At 42.3% G+C, this 17,034-nt stretch overlaps 1 protein-coding gene across 4 annotated transcripts in view; it reads right to left on the bottom strand.

Moving 5' to 3' along the window:
- LOC145342085 (coiled-coil domain-containing protein 102A-like) overlaps positions 1-17,034 on the bottom strand; it is a 200,961-nt gene that overhangs the window by 72,959 nt on the left and 110,968 nt on the right. For all 4 annotated transcript variants that reach the window (XR_013886506.1, XM_080187294.1, XM_080187295.1 and 1 more), the window contains exon 5: positions 7,504-7,620. Coding sequence is in view for 3 of the 4 variants with exons in the window: in XM_080187294.1 (XP_080043420.1) it covers positions 7,504-7,620 (117 nt within the window). In the remaining variant the exon portion in view is untranslated. The remainder of the gene's footprint in view (positions 1-7,503; positions 7,621-17,034) is intronic.

The following is a 17,034-nucleotide window of genomic DNA, read 5'->3' as shown; positions in this document are numbered from 1 at the left end:
CCTATCCATCCCATTCATCATCTTATATGACTCAATGAGATCTCCCCTCATTCTTCTAAACTCTAACGAGTACAAGCCTAGTTTATTCAGCCTCTCCTCATAGCTCAACCCCCTCAACTCCGGCATCAGCCTAGTAAACCTCCTCTGCACTCCCTCCAAGGCCAAAATATCCTTGCGTAAGTGCGGCGACCAAATCTGCACACAGTACTCCAGCTGCGGCCTCACTAATGCCCTATACAGCTGCAGCAAGACCTCCCTACTTTCATATTCAATCCCCCTCGCTATGAAGGCCAGCATCCCATTAGCCTTCCTGACCACCTGCTGCACCTGCAAGCTGGGTTTTTGCGACTCATGCACAAGGACCCCGAGGTCCCTCTGCACCGTCGCATGCTGCAGTTTTTTGCCACGTAAGTAATAGTCCTTCCTACCATTATTCCTACCAAAGTGGACTACCTCGCACTTGCCAACATTAAGTTCCATTTGCCAGTTCCTGGCCCATTCGCCCAGCCTATCTAGATCCTTCTGCAGACTCTCCACACCCTCCGTGCAATTTGCCGTTCCACCAATCTTGGTGTAATCAGCAAATTTCGACACCATACACTCGGTTCCCTCCTCCAGATCATCTATATAAATGGTAAATAGCTGAGGCCCCAGCACCGACCCCTGGGGCACTCCACTAGTCACCAACCGCCAATCCGAATAGCACCCATTAACCCCCACTCTCTGCCTCCTATTTGACAACCAATCCTCTATCCACGCTAACACCCTACCCCCAACTCCATGCCCCCTGACCTTCTGCAATAACCTCTTGTGAGGTACCTTGTCAAACGCCTTCTGAAAATCAAGAAAGACCACATCCACCGGCTCTCCTCTATCCACTGCCCTAGACACATCCTCATAGAACTCCAATAAATTTGTCAGACATGACTTCCCCTTAACGAAACCGTGCTGCGTCTGCTCTATCAAGCAATTCCCCTCAAGATGCCTTGCTATTTCCTCCTTGATGACGGATTCTAACATTTTACCTACAACAGACGTTAAACTAACCGGCCTATAATTCCCTGCCTTTTGCCTGCCACCCTTCTTAAACAACGGCGTAACATTAGCCGTTTTCCAATCTTCCAGCACTTCCCCGGAATCCAGCGATGTTTGGAAAATAACCACCAAGGCATCCACTATCACCTCCGCCATTTCTTTCAGAACGCTCGGATGCATTCCATCCGGTCCTGGGGACTTGTCCACAATCAGTCCCTCCAGTCTGTCGAGCACTGCCTCTCTAGTAACAATAATGTCATTGAGACCCTCCAGTCCTACCACCTTTCCATCGCTAACACCCGGCAAATTATTCATGTCCTCCTCCGTGAAGACCGAAACAAAAAAGTTATTCAAGACCTCAGCCATATCCCCATCCCCTACCACTAAGTCCCCCCTCTCATCCTCTAAGGGTCCAACGTTCACCCTAGCCAGCCTTTTCCTTTTTATATATTTATAAAAACTCTTGCTATCCTTTTTTATATTAAGCGCTAGCCCAGCTTCATAGTTTCTCTTACCCTTCTTTATCAACTTCTTTTCAGTGAATCCAAGTGCATTTTTCCCAAGGCCTCGGCAAAAATACAGTGCTGGGCTCTCACATTGTCAGCCCACCTGTATAACATTATGTACAGGGAAGGACAATGCAAACACAGATGTGCTGAGTCGTTTCCTTTACTAGAATGTCAACCAAGACATTATTTCCTCCAGAAATTATTTTCTTATTTGAGAAATTGGAACATTCTCCGGTATGAGATCAGCAGATTAAGCAGTGGACAGACAGGGATCCTATCCTATCTGAAATGGGAGATTCCTTATGCAACGGTGGCCTACAGTTATGGAGGATGATAGTCTGAAACCATACATGAAACGCAAAAGGAGCTAAGTGTGCATTATGTTTGAATCCCTTGGGGGTCCAGAATGAACGTCTCATATCCTGGTTATTTATAAATCTTGGATGAAGTACATGAGGTTCACCCAGATGCCTCTCAAAAGATCAGCTAGGTCCTACATTTGGTAGCCTAATAAGGGTCAGAATTTGGAGAATAAGGTGAAATTCTGTTGTGTGTCAGGTCAATTAGAAAATGGCACAACCAGCACCACTATGTCTGCAGGAGTGGCCTAATAGTCCATGGTCCAGGCTTCATGTGAATTGTGCAGGTCATTTCATGAGTCATATGTTAATAGTCATTGTAAATGTACATTCTAGGTGGTTAGAATTATAAATCATGTGCAGCATTAGAGCTCCGGTTACTATAGAAAAGCTAATCTATAGAGAAGGTTTTGCAACTTATGGTTTACCAGATTCTCTTCTTTCTGATAAAACAATTATGGGTGATTTTCTCCAAGAGTTCATGCAAAGGAATGTGTCTTTTCATCCAGCTTCAAATGGTTTAGCAGTGCGAGCTGTTAAAGAATGAGGAAAAATGCAACACAGGAGTAGGCTCGTTGGCCCTCCAAGCCCTTGATGCACTAACTAAACTTAAAAATAACCTTCTGCCCTTAACTGGTATACCTCTATTCCCTCCATTCTCATGTACCATCCAAATTCCTCTTATTGGCCCTATTGCCTCTGGCAGCACATTGGCTGTCACTTGCCCTCCAGTCTCTGGCAGTGCATTGGCCGGCACTGGCCTTCTGGCCTCTGCATCAGCTGTCACACCTCATTTTTAGGTATATGATTGGAATTTGCACTTTCTCCCTGCGTCTGCATGGGTTTCCTCCCACAGTCTAAAGATATGTAGGTCTGGTGAATTAGCCATGCTAAGAACGCAGAGTTACGGGGAATGGGTGGAGGGGAGGGCCTGGGTGGCATGCTCTTTCAAAGAGTTGGTGCAGATTTCGTGGGCCAAACGGTCTCTTTTTTGCACTGTAGGTATTTAATCATTATTACTCCAGGATGTTTTTGAAGTCAGGAATTATCTAATACAACAGTCTCCTCCTCCAAAAACTGAACATTGGTTTGAACTTGTCGATAAGAATTATCTTAGGCGTGTGTGCGTGCATATGTGAGTGTTTACGAGGTTTACGATTATTACTTTGACTGGAACAAAGTCCCAGAGCAGCAGGGTTGGCCTTTTAAACAGCACTTGGCAGCCCCTGACTGCCTCTGCACTACTTCCTAGGGCGATATGCCTTAATGCATTCCTCTCTCCCAGAACTAAACTCCGCCTGCTCGGCAAAGTTTCTGCGGAGCTAGGTTTGCACATTTAGGTGAATGCGGTAATTTCACTAGGCAAGTAATCCAGAGGCTCAAGCTAATGATCTGAAAACACAGGTTCAAATCCTTCTATGGCAGCTGGTGCAATTTAAATATAATTAATTTTAAAAAATCTGGCATTGAAAGCTAGTCTCTGTAATGGTGTATTATCAACTGTCATAAAACCAATTTGGTTCACTCATCTTTTAGGGTGGAAAATCTGCCATCTTTACCTGGTCTGTCCTATGCATGACACCAGAGCCACAGCAATGTAGTTGAATTTTAAATGCCCTCAAGAGTTTTTCAGGGTGGACAAAACACCCACATTTCATGAGGAAATAGTTTTAAAATCCAGATTCTGCGCACTTGACTCGGAAGCAAATATTTGGATCCAATTTCAGGTTTGTAATCATTTGATGCTTTCCAGTTGATGCAAGTTCCAGCAAAAAACCAGCTAACACTGGACTGAATCTTGTGTGCTGCCAAACACCCCATAGAAACAAATCTCATCCACATTCAACTTATAATGATTATTCATTTCTTTCATATTGTACAAGAAAACCCTTTAAGAAGTGCATTTGAATTGATGGCTTGGTACCTTACTTTAAAGGCATATGATTTTATTGCCCTGAAGTCTTGATTGCGGGTGAGCAGTGTTCAAAATCAGATATTGCCAATAGAAAGAATTTGGTTGAAGTTTTTTATTTCAATTAATATTACTAAGTTTAAGTGTGAAATAAACTTTTTTGTCAGTTATTCGCTAAGCACGTTTTACAGATAAGGTTCAAAAAGGTTTTGATTAATTCCAGTCATCTGAAACTGGAAATTGAACCCAGGGAGCTGGTGCTGTGAGGCTGCAGTGCTAGCCACTGTGCCACCATGCTGTTCATAACACAAGGGGACATCACTTTAAATTGACTGCAAGCATTTCAGGGGTGGATTCAGTAAGCAACTCCTCACATAAAGGGCAGCAGAAATCTGAAACTTCCCTATAAATCTGAGGGGAGTGGATGTTGGGTTTTGGGTGGGGTCAAAGAGTCCAGCAGGATGGACAATGGAAATTTCCAAGGAAGAAGCCAATTGATTTTTTTAAGGCAATAGTTTTGTTGCGAGGTTGAGTAGAGTAATTGTAGATTGGTATCTGTAAAACTGTAAAATGCTCGAGAGCAAGTATTGCACGGTGCTTTTTCTGTGTAGAGAAAAAATGCAAGTACATGATTGCCAAAACTGAAACATTTGCATCGAAAGCAGCAGTATTACCAAGGCAACGGACTTACAGACTTTTGAATTTAACAATCAATTTGAATCAGAACAGACTTTTGAAGCCAAAAGAGAAAATGCTAGAAAATCTCAGCAGGTCTGGCAGCCTCAGTAAAGAGAGAAAAGAGCTGATGATTCGAGTTTAGACCATTTCTCTTTTGGTTTCAGATTCCAACATCCATAGTAATTTGCTTTCATTCAGGCTTTTGAATTTAGCAAATCAATTTGAATCAGGCACTTAGATAGCAGCAAACTATTAGATTTAAATCTAATGGTTTTGGCAATCTAGGACCAATTCTATTGTGGGGGATATTGATATGTCATCACAAGTATGAAAAAGAGGGCAGTGTGACAAAAAGGAGACAGCAACTACCATCTGCCACAGCTCCTAGCCAGATAGCAAACAGGAATAAACAGGGAAGGTCCAGAATATTCCCGAAGAGATAAAACCTGGTTGTAATTTAGAGAGTAGCTAAAATTCTATTTTTCTGTTAATAAGTGGGAATTGTATTTATCTGAACAGCATTCCATTAGAATCTTCTTTAATTCAGTTTGTTAATAGTTTAACTAACTTGTTCATTATTAGTTAGACAAATAAATTGTTATTTCTTGATTTTAGAGAGTGTGTCAGAGAGTTATTTTGACTGAACCACTAAAAGTTACTGAAGAGCAGTACCACTTCAAACTCACTTTCTACAGATTACAGGGCAAGGTGCTCCTTTTTGAGTGGTTAGATGTTAGTCCTCAGAGGGGGATCAACCTTTGCTTTATAAGAATACTGTATCAACAGATTATGGAGTGAAAGTGGATACTGCGAGTCTGTGATAGGTATGTCCCTGTCAGGCAAGGTGGAATTGGTAAGGCTAGGGAACCGTGGTGCACCAAAAAAGTTGATTCGTTGGTTAAAAAGAAAAAGGAGGCTTATGTTCGGATGAGACGTGAGCACTCGGATAGTGCACTAGAGAGCTTTAGATTGGCTAGGAGGGAGTTGAAGAGCGAGCTAAGGAGGGCTAAAAGAGGACATGAGAAGACTTTGGCTGATAGGGTTAAGGAGAATCCTAAGGCGTTCTATAGGTATGTCAAGAACAGAAGGTTGGTTAGGGCAAGGTTAGGGCCAGTTATAGACGGCAGAGGGAAGTTATGTGTGGAACCGGAGGAGATTGGTGAAGCATTGAACCAATATTTCTCTTCGGTGTTCACGCAGGGGGACATGGATATAGCTGAGGAGGTTGCACTGGGTTGCAGGGGAGTAGAATTGACAGTGTTACAGTTGATAAGGAGGATGTGCTGGATATTCTGGAGGGTCTGAAAATAGATAAGTCCCCTGGTCCGGATGGGATTTACCCCAGGATTCTCTGGGAGGCAAGAGAAGTGATTGCAGAGCCTCTGGCTCTGATCTTCAGGTCATCGTTGGCCTCTGGTATAGTTCCCGATGATTGGAGGTTAGCAAATGTTGTCCCATTGTTTAAGAAGGGGAACAGAGACTTCCCCGGGAATTATAGACCGGTGAGTCTCACTTCTGTTGTGGGCAAGGTTTTGGAAAAAATTATTAGGGATAGGATTTATAGTTATTTGGAGAGTAATGAGTTGATTGGAGATAGTCAGCATGGTTTTGTGGCGGGTAGGTCGTGCCTTACTAACCTTATTGAGTTTTTTGAGAAAGTGACCAAAGAAGTGGATGGGGGTAAGGCAGTGGACGTGGTGTATATGGATTTTAGTAAGGCGTTTGATAAGGTTCACCATGGTAGGCTTCTGCACAGAATGCAGATGTATGGGATTGGGGGTGATCTAGGGAACCGGATTAGGAATTGGCTAGCGGATAGGAGACAGAGGGTAGTGGTTGACGGTAAATATTCATCATGGAGTTCGGTTACAAGTGGTGTGCCTCAGGGATCTGTGTTGGGGCCACTGCTGTTTGTGATTTTTATTAATGATCTGGATGAGGGTATAGTTGGGTGGATCAGTAAATTTGCTGATGACACCAAAGTCGGAGGTGTGGTAGATAGTGAGGAAGGGTGTCATAGTTTGCAGGAAGACTTAGACAGGTTGCAGAGCTGGGCCGAGAGGTGGCGGATGGAGTTTAATGCAGAGAAATGTGAGGTAATTCACTTTGGTAGGAATAACTGATGTGTTGAGTATAGGGCTAACGGGAAGACTTTGAATAGTGTGGAGGAGCAGAGGGATCTAGGTGTATGTGTACATAGATCCCTGAAAGTTGGGAATCAAGTAGATAAGGTTGTTAAGAAGGCATACAGTGTCTTGGCGTTTATTGGTAGGGGGGATTGAATTTAGGAGTCATAGCGTTATGTTGCAACTGTACACAACTCTGGTGCGGCTGCACTTGGAGTATTGTGTGCAGTTCTGGTCCCCACATTACAGGAAGGATGTGGAGGCTTTGGAGAGGGTGCAGAGGAGGTTTACCAGGATGTTGCCTGGTATGGAGGGGAGATCCTATGAGGAGAGGCTGAGGGATTTGGGGTTGTTTTCGCTGGAAAGAAGGCGGCTAAGAGGGGATCTTATTGAAGCATATAAGATGATTAGAGGTTTAGATAGGGTGGATAGTGATAGCCTTTTTCCTCTGATGGAAAAATCTAGCACGAGGGGGCATGGCTTTAAACTAAGGGAGGGTAGTTATAGGACAGATGTCAGGGGTAGGTTCTTTACCCAGAGGGTGGTGAGGGATTGGAATGCCCTGCCTGCTGCAGTTGTAAATGCGCCTAGTTTGGGGGCGTTTAAGAGGTCTGTGGACAGGTTTATGGACGAAAAGGGATTGGTTTAGGTTAGTGGGTCATTGTTTTTTTTTAACTGGTCGGCGCAACATCGTGGGCCGAAGGGCCTGTTCTGCGCTGTAATGTTCTATGTTCTAAATGGAATTGCTTTGCAAACAACACCTCACTGAATACTGGAAGAAATGTGTAGGCTGAATTGTTCATTCCTGAAACCCATACACTGAAATTTGACAGCTGGTCATGCACAAAGGACTCTAGACAGGCAGACATGTGGCTATTGAGTACCTCAGCTCGCAGTTCTGCAAGTTTCTTATCCATGCTGCAGCGGGCGCCCAGTTCATCTTCCAGGTCTTCAGAAATTCGACCCAGCTCATCTTGATGAACTTCCTTTAAAATGTTCAGCTGTAATCAGAGACTACACGTAACCAACATGGAAACAAATTGAGCTTTGGAAAAACAAATGATCTATCAGAGGCTAAAATACTGTTTTGTGTGAATGTGTGAAGAAACTAATAAAGAATTTATCATTTCTTTATTATTATGGGACACTGAGGCACTGCTGCCTCACAGGTCCAGGGACCTGGGTTCCATTCCCGGCTTGGGTCACTGTCTCTATGGAGTTTGCACATTCTTCCTTTGTGAGAGTTTCCTCTGGTTTTCTCAGCATGATAATTTTTGAATTCATACAAGTCTTTGTCATAACTCTGTGAATTTTGACAAAATCTCAAATAATGAATGATCACAAACTGTCAAATAAGGTTAGTACAGGGTGAGGTGGAGGTTAACAGTGACAGGCTTTGTACTGAGCAAATATTGTCCCATTGACAGTGAAGCCAAATTCTCATTTATATCAATACAAATACTGCATGGAAGCAATTTCAAGATAACTAATGGAATCAATGGATTCTGATGACATCATAAAGCGTGAAAAGCAAAAAAGCAAACAAAGCGAAGCATCCTAAAACAGAGGAAAATCAGACAGATGTCACTGTCCACATTAGCATGAATGATATAGGTAGAAAGAGTGGTGAGGTCCTACAAAGACAATTTAGGCAGGTAGCAGATTAAAAAGCAGTACCTCAAGAGTAATAATCTCAGAATTACTCCCATGCCACTGGCTAGTGAGGCCAAGAACATGAGGACAGTGCAGCTGAACATGTGGCTTAAGAACTGGGCCAGAAGGGAGGGCTCCAGATTTGTGGATCATTGGGATGTCTACCAGGGAAGGTAGGACATATACAAGAAGGATGGGTTACATCTGAACAGGAAGGGCATCAATATCCTGGCTGGGAGGTTTGCTACTTTGGTTCGGGTGGGTTTAAAGTGGTGTGGCGGGAAGTGGGAATCAGCAAGTGTAGAGACTGGAGATGAGTATGGGACCAATGCCAGGCTAGCTAAGAGGGAGAGCAGGCTGGGGGAGGTCAAACTCAGTATGCCTAGAGGTCTGGAGTGCAAAGCAAGTAGTATAACAGGTAAGACAGATGAACTTAAAACCTTGATTAATGTGCAGAACTTGCATGTGATAGCGGTAACAGGAACTTGGTTAAAAGAGGGACAGGACTGGTAGCTAAATGTTCTGAAATATAGGTGTTTTAAGTGAGACAGAGGGCAAGATTAAAGAGGTGGGGGAGTTGCAATACTGGTTAGGGAACATATTACATGTACAGAGGGAGGATACCTTGGAGGAATCATGTAATGAGGCACTGTGGGTAGAACTCAGAAATAGGAAGAAGACAGTCACTATGAGGAGGTGTACTACAGACCTCAGGAAATTGAAGAACAGAAATGTCATCAGACAGATATAGAAATAATAGGGTCGTTGTAGTGGAAGACTTTAATTTTCCTCATATTGACTGGAAATCCCTTAGGGCTAGGAATCGGAATTTGTTAATTGTGTTCATGAAGATTTTTTGGAACAATATGTAGATAGTCCAACTAGAAAGGGGGCTATACTGAACCTGGTACTAGGGAATGAGCACGATCAGGTCATTAAAGTTGCAATGGGGGAATGTGGCGAACAGTGACCACAATTCCGTAAGTTTTCAGATACTCATGGAAAAGGACAAGTATTGTCCCAGGGTTAAGGTGCTAAATTGGGGGAAGGCTAACTACAACTGGATTAGGCAAGATTTGGAGGCTGTTGTTTGGGAGACAGTAAATCCAATCTGGCATGTGGGAGTCTTTAAAGGAGCAGTTGATCAGAGTGCAGGCCTCTGCCTGTAAAAAGGAAGGACAAGAAAGGCAGGATTCAAGAACTGTGGATGACCAGGGAAATTACGAGTCTAATCAAAAAGAAAAAGGATGCAAACATAAGATCTAGGCAACTAAAAGCAGATGAAGCACTTGAAGAATACAGGGAAAGTAGAAAATAATTCAAACAGAGAGTTAGGAGGGCAAAAAGGGGGTCACAAAATGTCCTTGGCAGGCAGGATCAAGGAGAACCCCAAGGTATTTTATACATATTTACAAGAGGGTAACTAGAGAAAGAGTTCGTCCACTCAAGGATCAAGGAGAGAAATTATGCATAGAATCAAAGGAAGTCGGTGAGATCCTCAATGAGTACTTTGCATCAGTATTCACAAAGGAGGGACACATTGATTGATGCTGTCTTGGCGGGGTATGTAAACCCTTTAGGGTAAGTCATCATTCTGAAGGAGGAAGTGTTAGGTGTATTAAAAAGCATTAACAACTGGGAACTTGGTGTTTATAACACTATTCAAAAATTGTAAAATTCTAAGAGGTGAAAATATTGCATAGTCTCTTCTAAAAAAAAGTATTTTTTTATATACTTAGTGTTTAAAAACAAAGGTGCAGGTGCATGGAGGGCCAGACTAAAACATGGACCGCAATTCTCCTACTGCAACCCGCAACATTTCTCTCTGACTGCGGTAGATGTGCAGCCTTAAATAGGGATTTGCGCATGCGTGGGGAATGCATGCGCATCTCCCAGAGCTGGTGAACAGCTGCCAGTCAGATCACGCTGGAAAGTGGCAGAAAGGCAGTTAAGTCACTTAAATCTATTTTTAATCTGTTTTAAATATGCATATGAGTTAATTATCAGGATCTTTAAGGTCCCGATGGAATCTCCCACCCTGCCAGGGGTATTTCATTCCAGCGGGATTCAGACTAGCTTCCCACATTCGGGGAACTAGCAGGAGACCCCGCCGGAGTGAAAGGGGCAATTGGGCCCCCTCAGGGGTGGTGGGGTGGCAAGGGGTTTGGGCACTCTGGCAATGTCAGCCCCTGGGCATTGGAAAGTGCCAAGGGGTGGGGCCTAGGGGCAATTGGTGGGGGTGTGGGGTTCTGCTGCCATTCTGCATTGGGGATCTGTCTAGCATAGACAGAGGGCAGCAATTGGGGTGGGTTGGGGAGAGGATGATGCTTGCTTCGAGGGAGGGGGGAAGAAAGGGGGGTCAGTGGGGAGCGGGGATGGGATTCTGCCGGGGTGAGGGGGTGGAGTGAACGCTACTGCTGGGGGTTGGGGCCTGGACAGCAGGGCGCTCCAGGGCAGAGGGATTGGGGCTGGCCCAGAAATTGTTATTGGGGCCACGAGCGGGCCATGGGAGAGGCTGGAGAGGCAGCAGTGCAGGTGTCCGAGACTGGCCAGCAATCAGTCTGGCCAGCAAACAAGAAGTTGACAGTTTGGGGCCACTGTGCGTGTGCAGAGCTCCAGAACTGTCAAACTCTGGTGTGAATAGGCCCCGCCCACCTGGGTTTTTAATGAAATTCATGACTCGGACCTCTTCAGTGCACAGAGTGTGGAGATTCAGGTGAGAAGCTGAACTGACAGAGCAGTCAGGATTTAGTTAACAGTTTAATGCCAATTCAGCACTTTTGGGAGACTCGCGGCCATTGTTTTGAAGGGCCAGGCAGCATGGTTGCCTTGGGGTAGATGGGAATTAACAGAAGAAGGAACTAGGTAGATTAGGAATTAGGTATAAGAATCAACCTCACATCAGATAAACAGCTATTTTAAATAAGTAATTGAATTGTATTAACTTTTCTGTATATATGTTATAAATTGTACATGAATGACAATTCAACATTACTTTGTTCAAGGCCAATGTGCAAGATAAATTGTAACTGAAAGATGTCGAAAAACATAATGGACGTGTTGATTAAGAAACTGAAACATAAAGTAGTAAATATTCTGGGACAAAAGCCAGACAGCAGATCAATACCAAAGATAAGAAAAATCAGTTAGAAAAATGGAATTTGTAGTTGAGAATTCTGATTAATTTAACGTGCCCAATTTAAGGATAATTAGCAGCTAATCTATTAATATATGTAATGCAGCTAAAGTATTAATATATGGTTTATTTGTAGTATTGAATAATACTACAAAATATATATGCGACGTATCAATGATGTTCTCTCAGAAATGAGTTTTGTCTTGTTGGGAAATGAACTTGTAACATACCAGTAAAATGAAAGACGTGTTCATGAAAGATCAGGCACAAGTCAGGCACAAATAATGCAACAAAGTAAATTACCAATGCATATCTAAACCAGAGAAAATATGTCCAATAGATAAAGATGCCTTCAATAGAACCAGTTTAAATTGGTTAGAGAAAATGCTGAATCATAAGAAGCCATTTTTTGGGAGGAAACTTCTGTGAAATGCACTGACTATAACTGAAGCTATATTTGAAGGTGCCAGAGAATTATTGATTGAAAGACGTATCATCAGTAGATTGACAAATCAATGAATGAATAAAATTATTGTTAATTAAGTGCTGGGCTGATTAATCCGATTTTAAAGTATAGTATTTAGACAAAAAAGTATTTAAACAAATGCGAGATAATGCATTTTGATAGATTAAACCAGGGCAGGACTTACTCAGTTAATGGTAGGGCGTTGGGGAGAGTTACAGAACAAAGAGATCTAGGGGTACAGGTTCATAGCTCCTTGAAAGTGGAATCACAGGTGGACAGAGTGGTGAAGAAGGCATTCAGCATGCTTGGTTTCATCGGTCAGAACACTGAATACAGGAGTTGGGACGTCTTGTTAAGGTTGCACAAGACATTGGTAAGGCCACACTTGGAATACGGTGTGTAATTCTGGTCATCCTATTATAGAAAGGATATTATTAAACTAGAAAGAGTGCAGAAAAGATTTACTAGGATGCTACCGGGACTTGATGGATTGAGTTATAAGGAGAGGCTGAATAGACTGGGATTTCATTCTCTGGAGCATTGGAGGCTCAGGGGTGACCTTATATAGGTCTATAAAATACTGAGGGGCATAGACAAGGTAGATAGCCAATGTCTTTTCCCAAAGTAGGGGAATCTAAAACTAGATGGCATAGGTTTAAGGTGAGAGGGGAGAGATACGAAAGTATCCAGAGGGGCAATTTTTTCACACAGAGGGTGGTGAGTGTCTGGAACAAGCTGCCAGAGGTAGTAGCAGAGGTGGGTACAATTTTATCTTTTAAAAAGCATTTAAATAGTTTTATGGGTACAATGGTTATAGAGGGATATCGGCCAAATGCAGGCAATTGGGATTAGCTTTGGGGTTTAAAAAAATATAAGGGTGGCATGAACAAATTGGGCAGAAGGGCCTGTTTCCATGCTGTAAACCTCTGTAACTATTCTCCTTTTTTGGCATGAAATCTGAGATCTTTGTGAAAAGCCTGCGAGCCATTAGCTGTGTAGGTGGATACACAGGTCTGTCATTTTGGGCCAAAATGAGCTGTGTCTTGTTTTAATTGTATGTTTGTTTTCATTTTTTGATATTAAGTTGTTATTCAAACATTTCAATGTATTAATAAAGATTGTTTAATTGAATATTTTCCTTGAATTAAATATTTTTTATTGCCTTTTGTAAAAGTAAAATGTTAATAAAAAGATCTAGTCTTTAAATCAATCAGGCCACCTTGGAAGAATTACGGTGGTAACAAGCTTCAGGCATCTGAATCAGAAAAGACTTATGAATTTTAACCAATCAATTTAAAATAGGTACTTAGCTACCAGCAGCCTATTGGATTTAAATTTGATCTTTTGGTAACCTGAGAACCAATCCTATGGTGGAGATGTAGGTTTGTCATCAGGGGCATAAAGGACGGCTCTCAGAACCTGAGAGACACAGCAACTATTCTCTGCCACAGCTAATAACTTTTAGTTCACAGCCTCATCTGAGTGGTCCCCTGGGCTGGATGGGATTTATCCTAGGATTCTGTGGGAGACTAAGGAGAAGACTGCAGAACCTTTGGCTTTGATCTTTAGGTCGTCATTATCTATAGGAATGGTGCCAGAAGACTGGAGGATAGCAAATGTTGTCCCCTTGTTCAAGAAGAGGAGTAGAGACAATCCTGGTAATTATAGACTACTGAGCCTTACTTCTGTTGTGGGCAAAGTTTTGGAAAGGATTATAAGAGATAGCATTTATAATCATCTAGAAAGCAATACTTTGATTAGGGATAGTCAGCACGGTTTTGTGAAGGGCAGGTCATGCAAGACAAACCTTATTGAGTTCTTTGAGGTGACCAAAGAGATGGATAAGGGTAGGGCAGTTGATGTGGTATACATGGATTTCAGTAAAGCTTTTGATAAGATTCCCCACTGTAAACCATTGCAGAAGAAGGGATTGAGGGTGATTTAGCAGTTTGGATCAGAAATTGGCTAGCTGCAAGAAGACAGAGGGTGGTGGTTGATGGGAAATATTCATCCTGGAGTTCAGTTACTAGTGGTGTACTGCAAGGATCTGTTTTGGGATCACTGCTGTTTGTCATTTTTATAAATGACCTGGATGAAGGTGTAGAAGGATGGGTTAGTAAATTTGCGGATGCCACTAAAGTCGGTGGAGTTGTGGACAGTGCGGAAGGATGTTTCAGGTTACAGAGGGACATAGATAAGCTGCAGAGCTGGGCTGAGAGACGGCAAATGGAGCTTAATATGGAAAATGTAAAGTGATTCACCTTGGAAGGAGTAACAGGAATACAGAGTACTGGGCTAATGGTACTTGGTTGAGCAGAGAGGTCTCTGTGTCCATGTGCATAGATCCCTGAAAGTTAGCACCCAGGTTCATTGGGTTGTTAAGAAGGCATATGGTGTGTTAGCTTTTATTGGTAGAGCGACTGAGTTCAGGAGTGATGAGGTCATGTTGCAGCTGTACAAAACTCTGATGCGGCCACACTTGGGAGTATTGTGTACAGTTCTGGTTGCCGCATTATAGGAAGGATATGGAAGCATTGGAAAGGGTGGAGAGGAGATTTACCAGGGTGTTGCCTGGTATGGTGGGAAGGTCTTATGAGGAAAGGCTGAGGGACTTGAGGATGTTTTCGTTAGACAGAAGAAGGTTAAGAGGTGACTTAATAGAAGCATATAAGATGATCAGAGGATTAGATAGGATGGACAGCGAAAGCCTTTTTCCCCGGATGGTAGTATGATGGGACATAGCTTTAAATTGAGGGGTGATAGATATAGGACAGATGTCAGAGGTAGGTTCTTTACTCAGAGAGTAGTAAGAGTGTGGAATGCCCTGCCTGCAACAGTAGTGGATTCGCCAACATTAAGGGCATTTAAATGGTCATTGGATAAACATATGGATGATATTGGAATAGTGTAGGTTAGACGGGCTTTAGATTGGCTTCACAGGTCAGCGCAACATTGGGGGGCCGAAGGACCTGTACTGTGCTGTGCTGTAATGTTCTATGTTCTATGAATATCAAAAGTACTAAAAAAAGACAGACTCCAGACAGAAGATTCTGGAAGATGACAAACCTGGTTGAAATTTAGAGACTAACTAAAAGTTCTATTTTTTTTGTGAATAAGTGGGAATTGTATTTATCTAAACAGCATTCCAGTAGAATAGTGTTTTATTTGGTTTGTTAATGAAGACCCCCACGTCATATTACTTCTCACATTTTTAACAGATTATGAGGCAAAGTACTCCTCTTTGAGTGGTTAGGTGTTAGTTCTCAGAGGGGGTCAACCTCTGTTTTATAACAATATCAGTTAATGGTGGGGCACTGGGGAGAATTATAGAACAAAGGTGTGGGGGGTACATATTCATAATTCGTTGAAAGCGGGATCACAGGTGGACAGATGCTGAAGAAAGCATTCAGCATGCTTGGTTTCATTGGTCACAACACTGAATACAGGAATTGGGATGTCTTGTTGAAGTTGTACAAGACATTGGTAAGGCCACACTTGGAATACTGTGTACAGTTCTAGTCACCCTATTATAGAAAGGATATTATTAAACTAGAAACAGTGCCAAAAAGATTTATTAGGATGCTACCAGGACTTGATGGTTTGAGTTATAAGGAGGGGCTGGATGGACTGGGACTTTTTTCTCTGAAGTGTAGGAGGGGGTCACTTTATAAATATCTATAAAATAATGAGGGGCATAGATCAGCTAGATGGTCAATATCTTTTCCCAAAGGTAGGGGAGTCTAAAACTAGAGGGCATAGGTTTAAGGTGAGAGGGCAGAGATACAAAAGGGTCCAGAGGGGCAATTCTTTTCACTGAGGGTGGTGAGTGTTTGAAATGAGCTGCCAGAGGCAGATCCAATTTTGTCTTTTAAAAAGCACTTAGACACTTACACGGGTAAGATGGATATAGAGGGCCAAATGCAGGCAACTGGGACTTGGTGGTTAAAAACTGGGCAGCATGGACAAGTTGGGCCAAAGGGCCTATTTCCATGCATTAAACCTCATTATGACTGGTGTACCTTTGTACATCCAGACTTCCCAATGTATTACCATTTAAATAATATTCTATCTTTCTGTTTTTCGTACCAAAGTGTATAACTTCATATTTAGCCATGTTGTACTGCATCTGCCTTTTGTTTGTCCATTCTCTCAAATTGTCTAAATCACTTTGCATCATCTTCACAATTCTATCCAGTTTTGTATCGTCACCAAACTTGGAAATGTTATATTTGGTTTTCTCACCCTGGTCATTTATATACTGTGAACAGTATAGATGAAGAAATAACAACTACAACAATGGCAATATTAGATTTTAAATGACTATTCTGGCTGAGTTAAGCAGGCTGGGATGCTTGATCAATTTACAATTAAAACCAGATGGAAGTCACAAAGTTACTGAGTCAGGGTTCTGGTCTGGGAAGCTTTTTATGTTGACCAAATATGGGGAGTTATTTACTTTTGAGCAGTCTGGAAGGCATTAAATTTTACTGCTGTTATGTGAGAGACATGCCATCTGAACAAATGGCGTCATTTACAAGTAATTTCATTGGCTGTTCAAGCCATGTGATCGGTTTCTGGTTACACAATTGGCTGGATGACAGAGCACTTCTGGAAGCAAGAGAAGAATTTGTAGATAAGAGATGTACAGTCCTTTGTTTGCCAAAGACAACCCTATAGAAATTCACCATTGTAAAAAGTGTGCCCTAAAGAATTCTTCAGAGAGAAGATAGATTCTTCGTCGGGAACATTTCTTGGCCAAGGTTTTCCTAAACTATCTATTTTCACTGAAATAATTGAAGTTAAAGTTCAGTTGACAGGAATGTACAATTAAGAGTTAAAGCTCAGTAAAAGAGTAAGAATTGCCACTGTTTAAGTTTTAGTCGGTACCTAAGTATTAAATAAAGAGATTGTTGGATGAATTCAAGAGTTCAATCCTGTTCTTTTTGTCTCATTAAACTGGAATGCTTGGAGGGTGTTTAGATTGATAGCCGAGTAATATTGGCGTCCCAATGGGGTCTCAATAAAAGCAGCTACTCTGAGATCGAGCCTTTTATTTGCCAAGTGGTTAAAAGTAACCCAGGAATTTCATTTGGTGTACTAAAACAACAGCAGAACGAGCTTAAACAAGGTAAGGTTAAATAGTTGTAACGGCATTAAGAT

This window comes from Carcharhinus amblyrhynchos, chromosome 4 (genome assembly GCF_965287045.1).
Source record: "Carcharhinus amblyrhynchos chromosome 4, sCarAmb.v2.hapA, whole genome shotgun sequence".
In the NCBI taxonomy this organism is placed as follows: Eukaryota; Metazoa; Chordata; class Chondrichthyes; order Carcharhiniformes; family Carcharhinidae; genus Carcharhinus; species Carcharhinus amblyrhynchos.
This window is presented reverse-complemented; position numbering and strand designations above follow the sequence as displayed.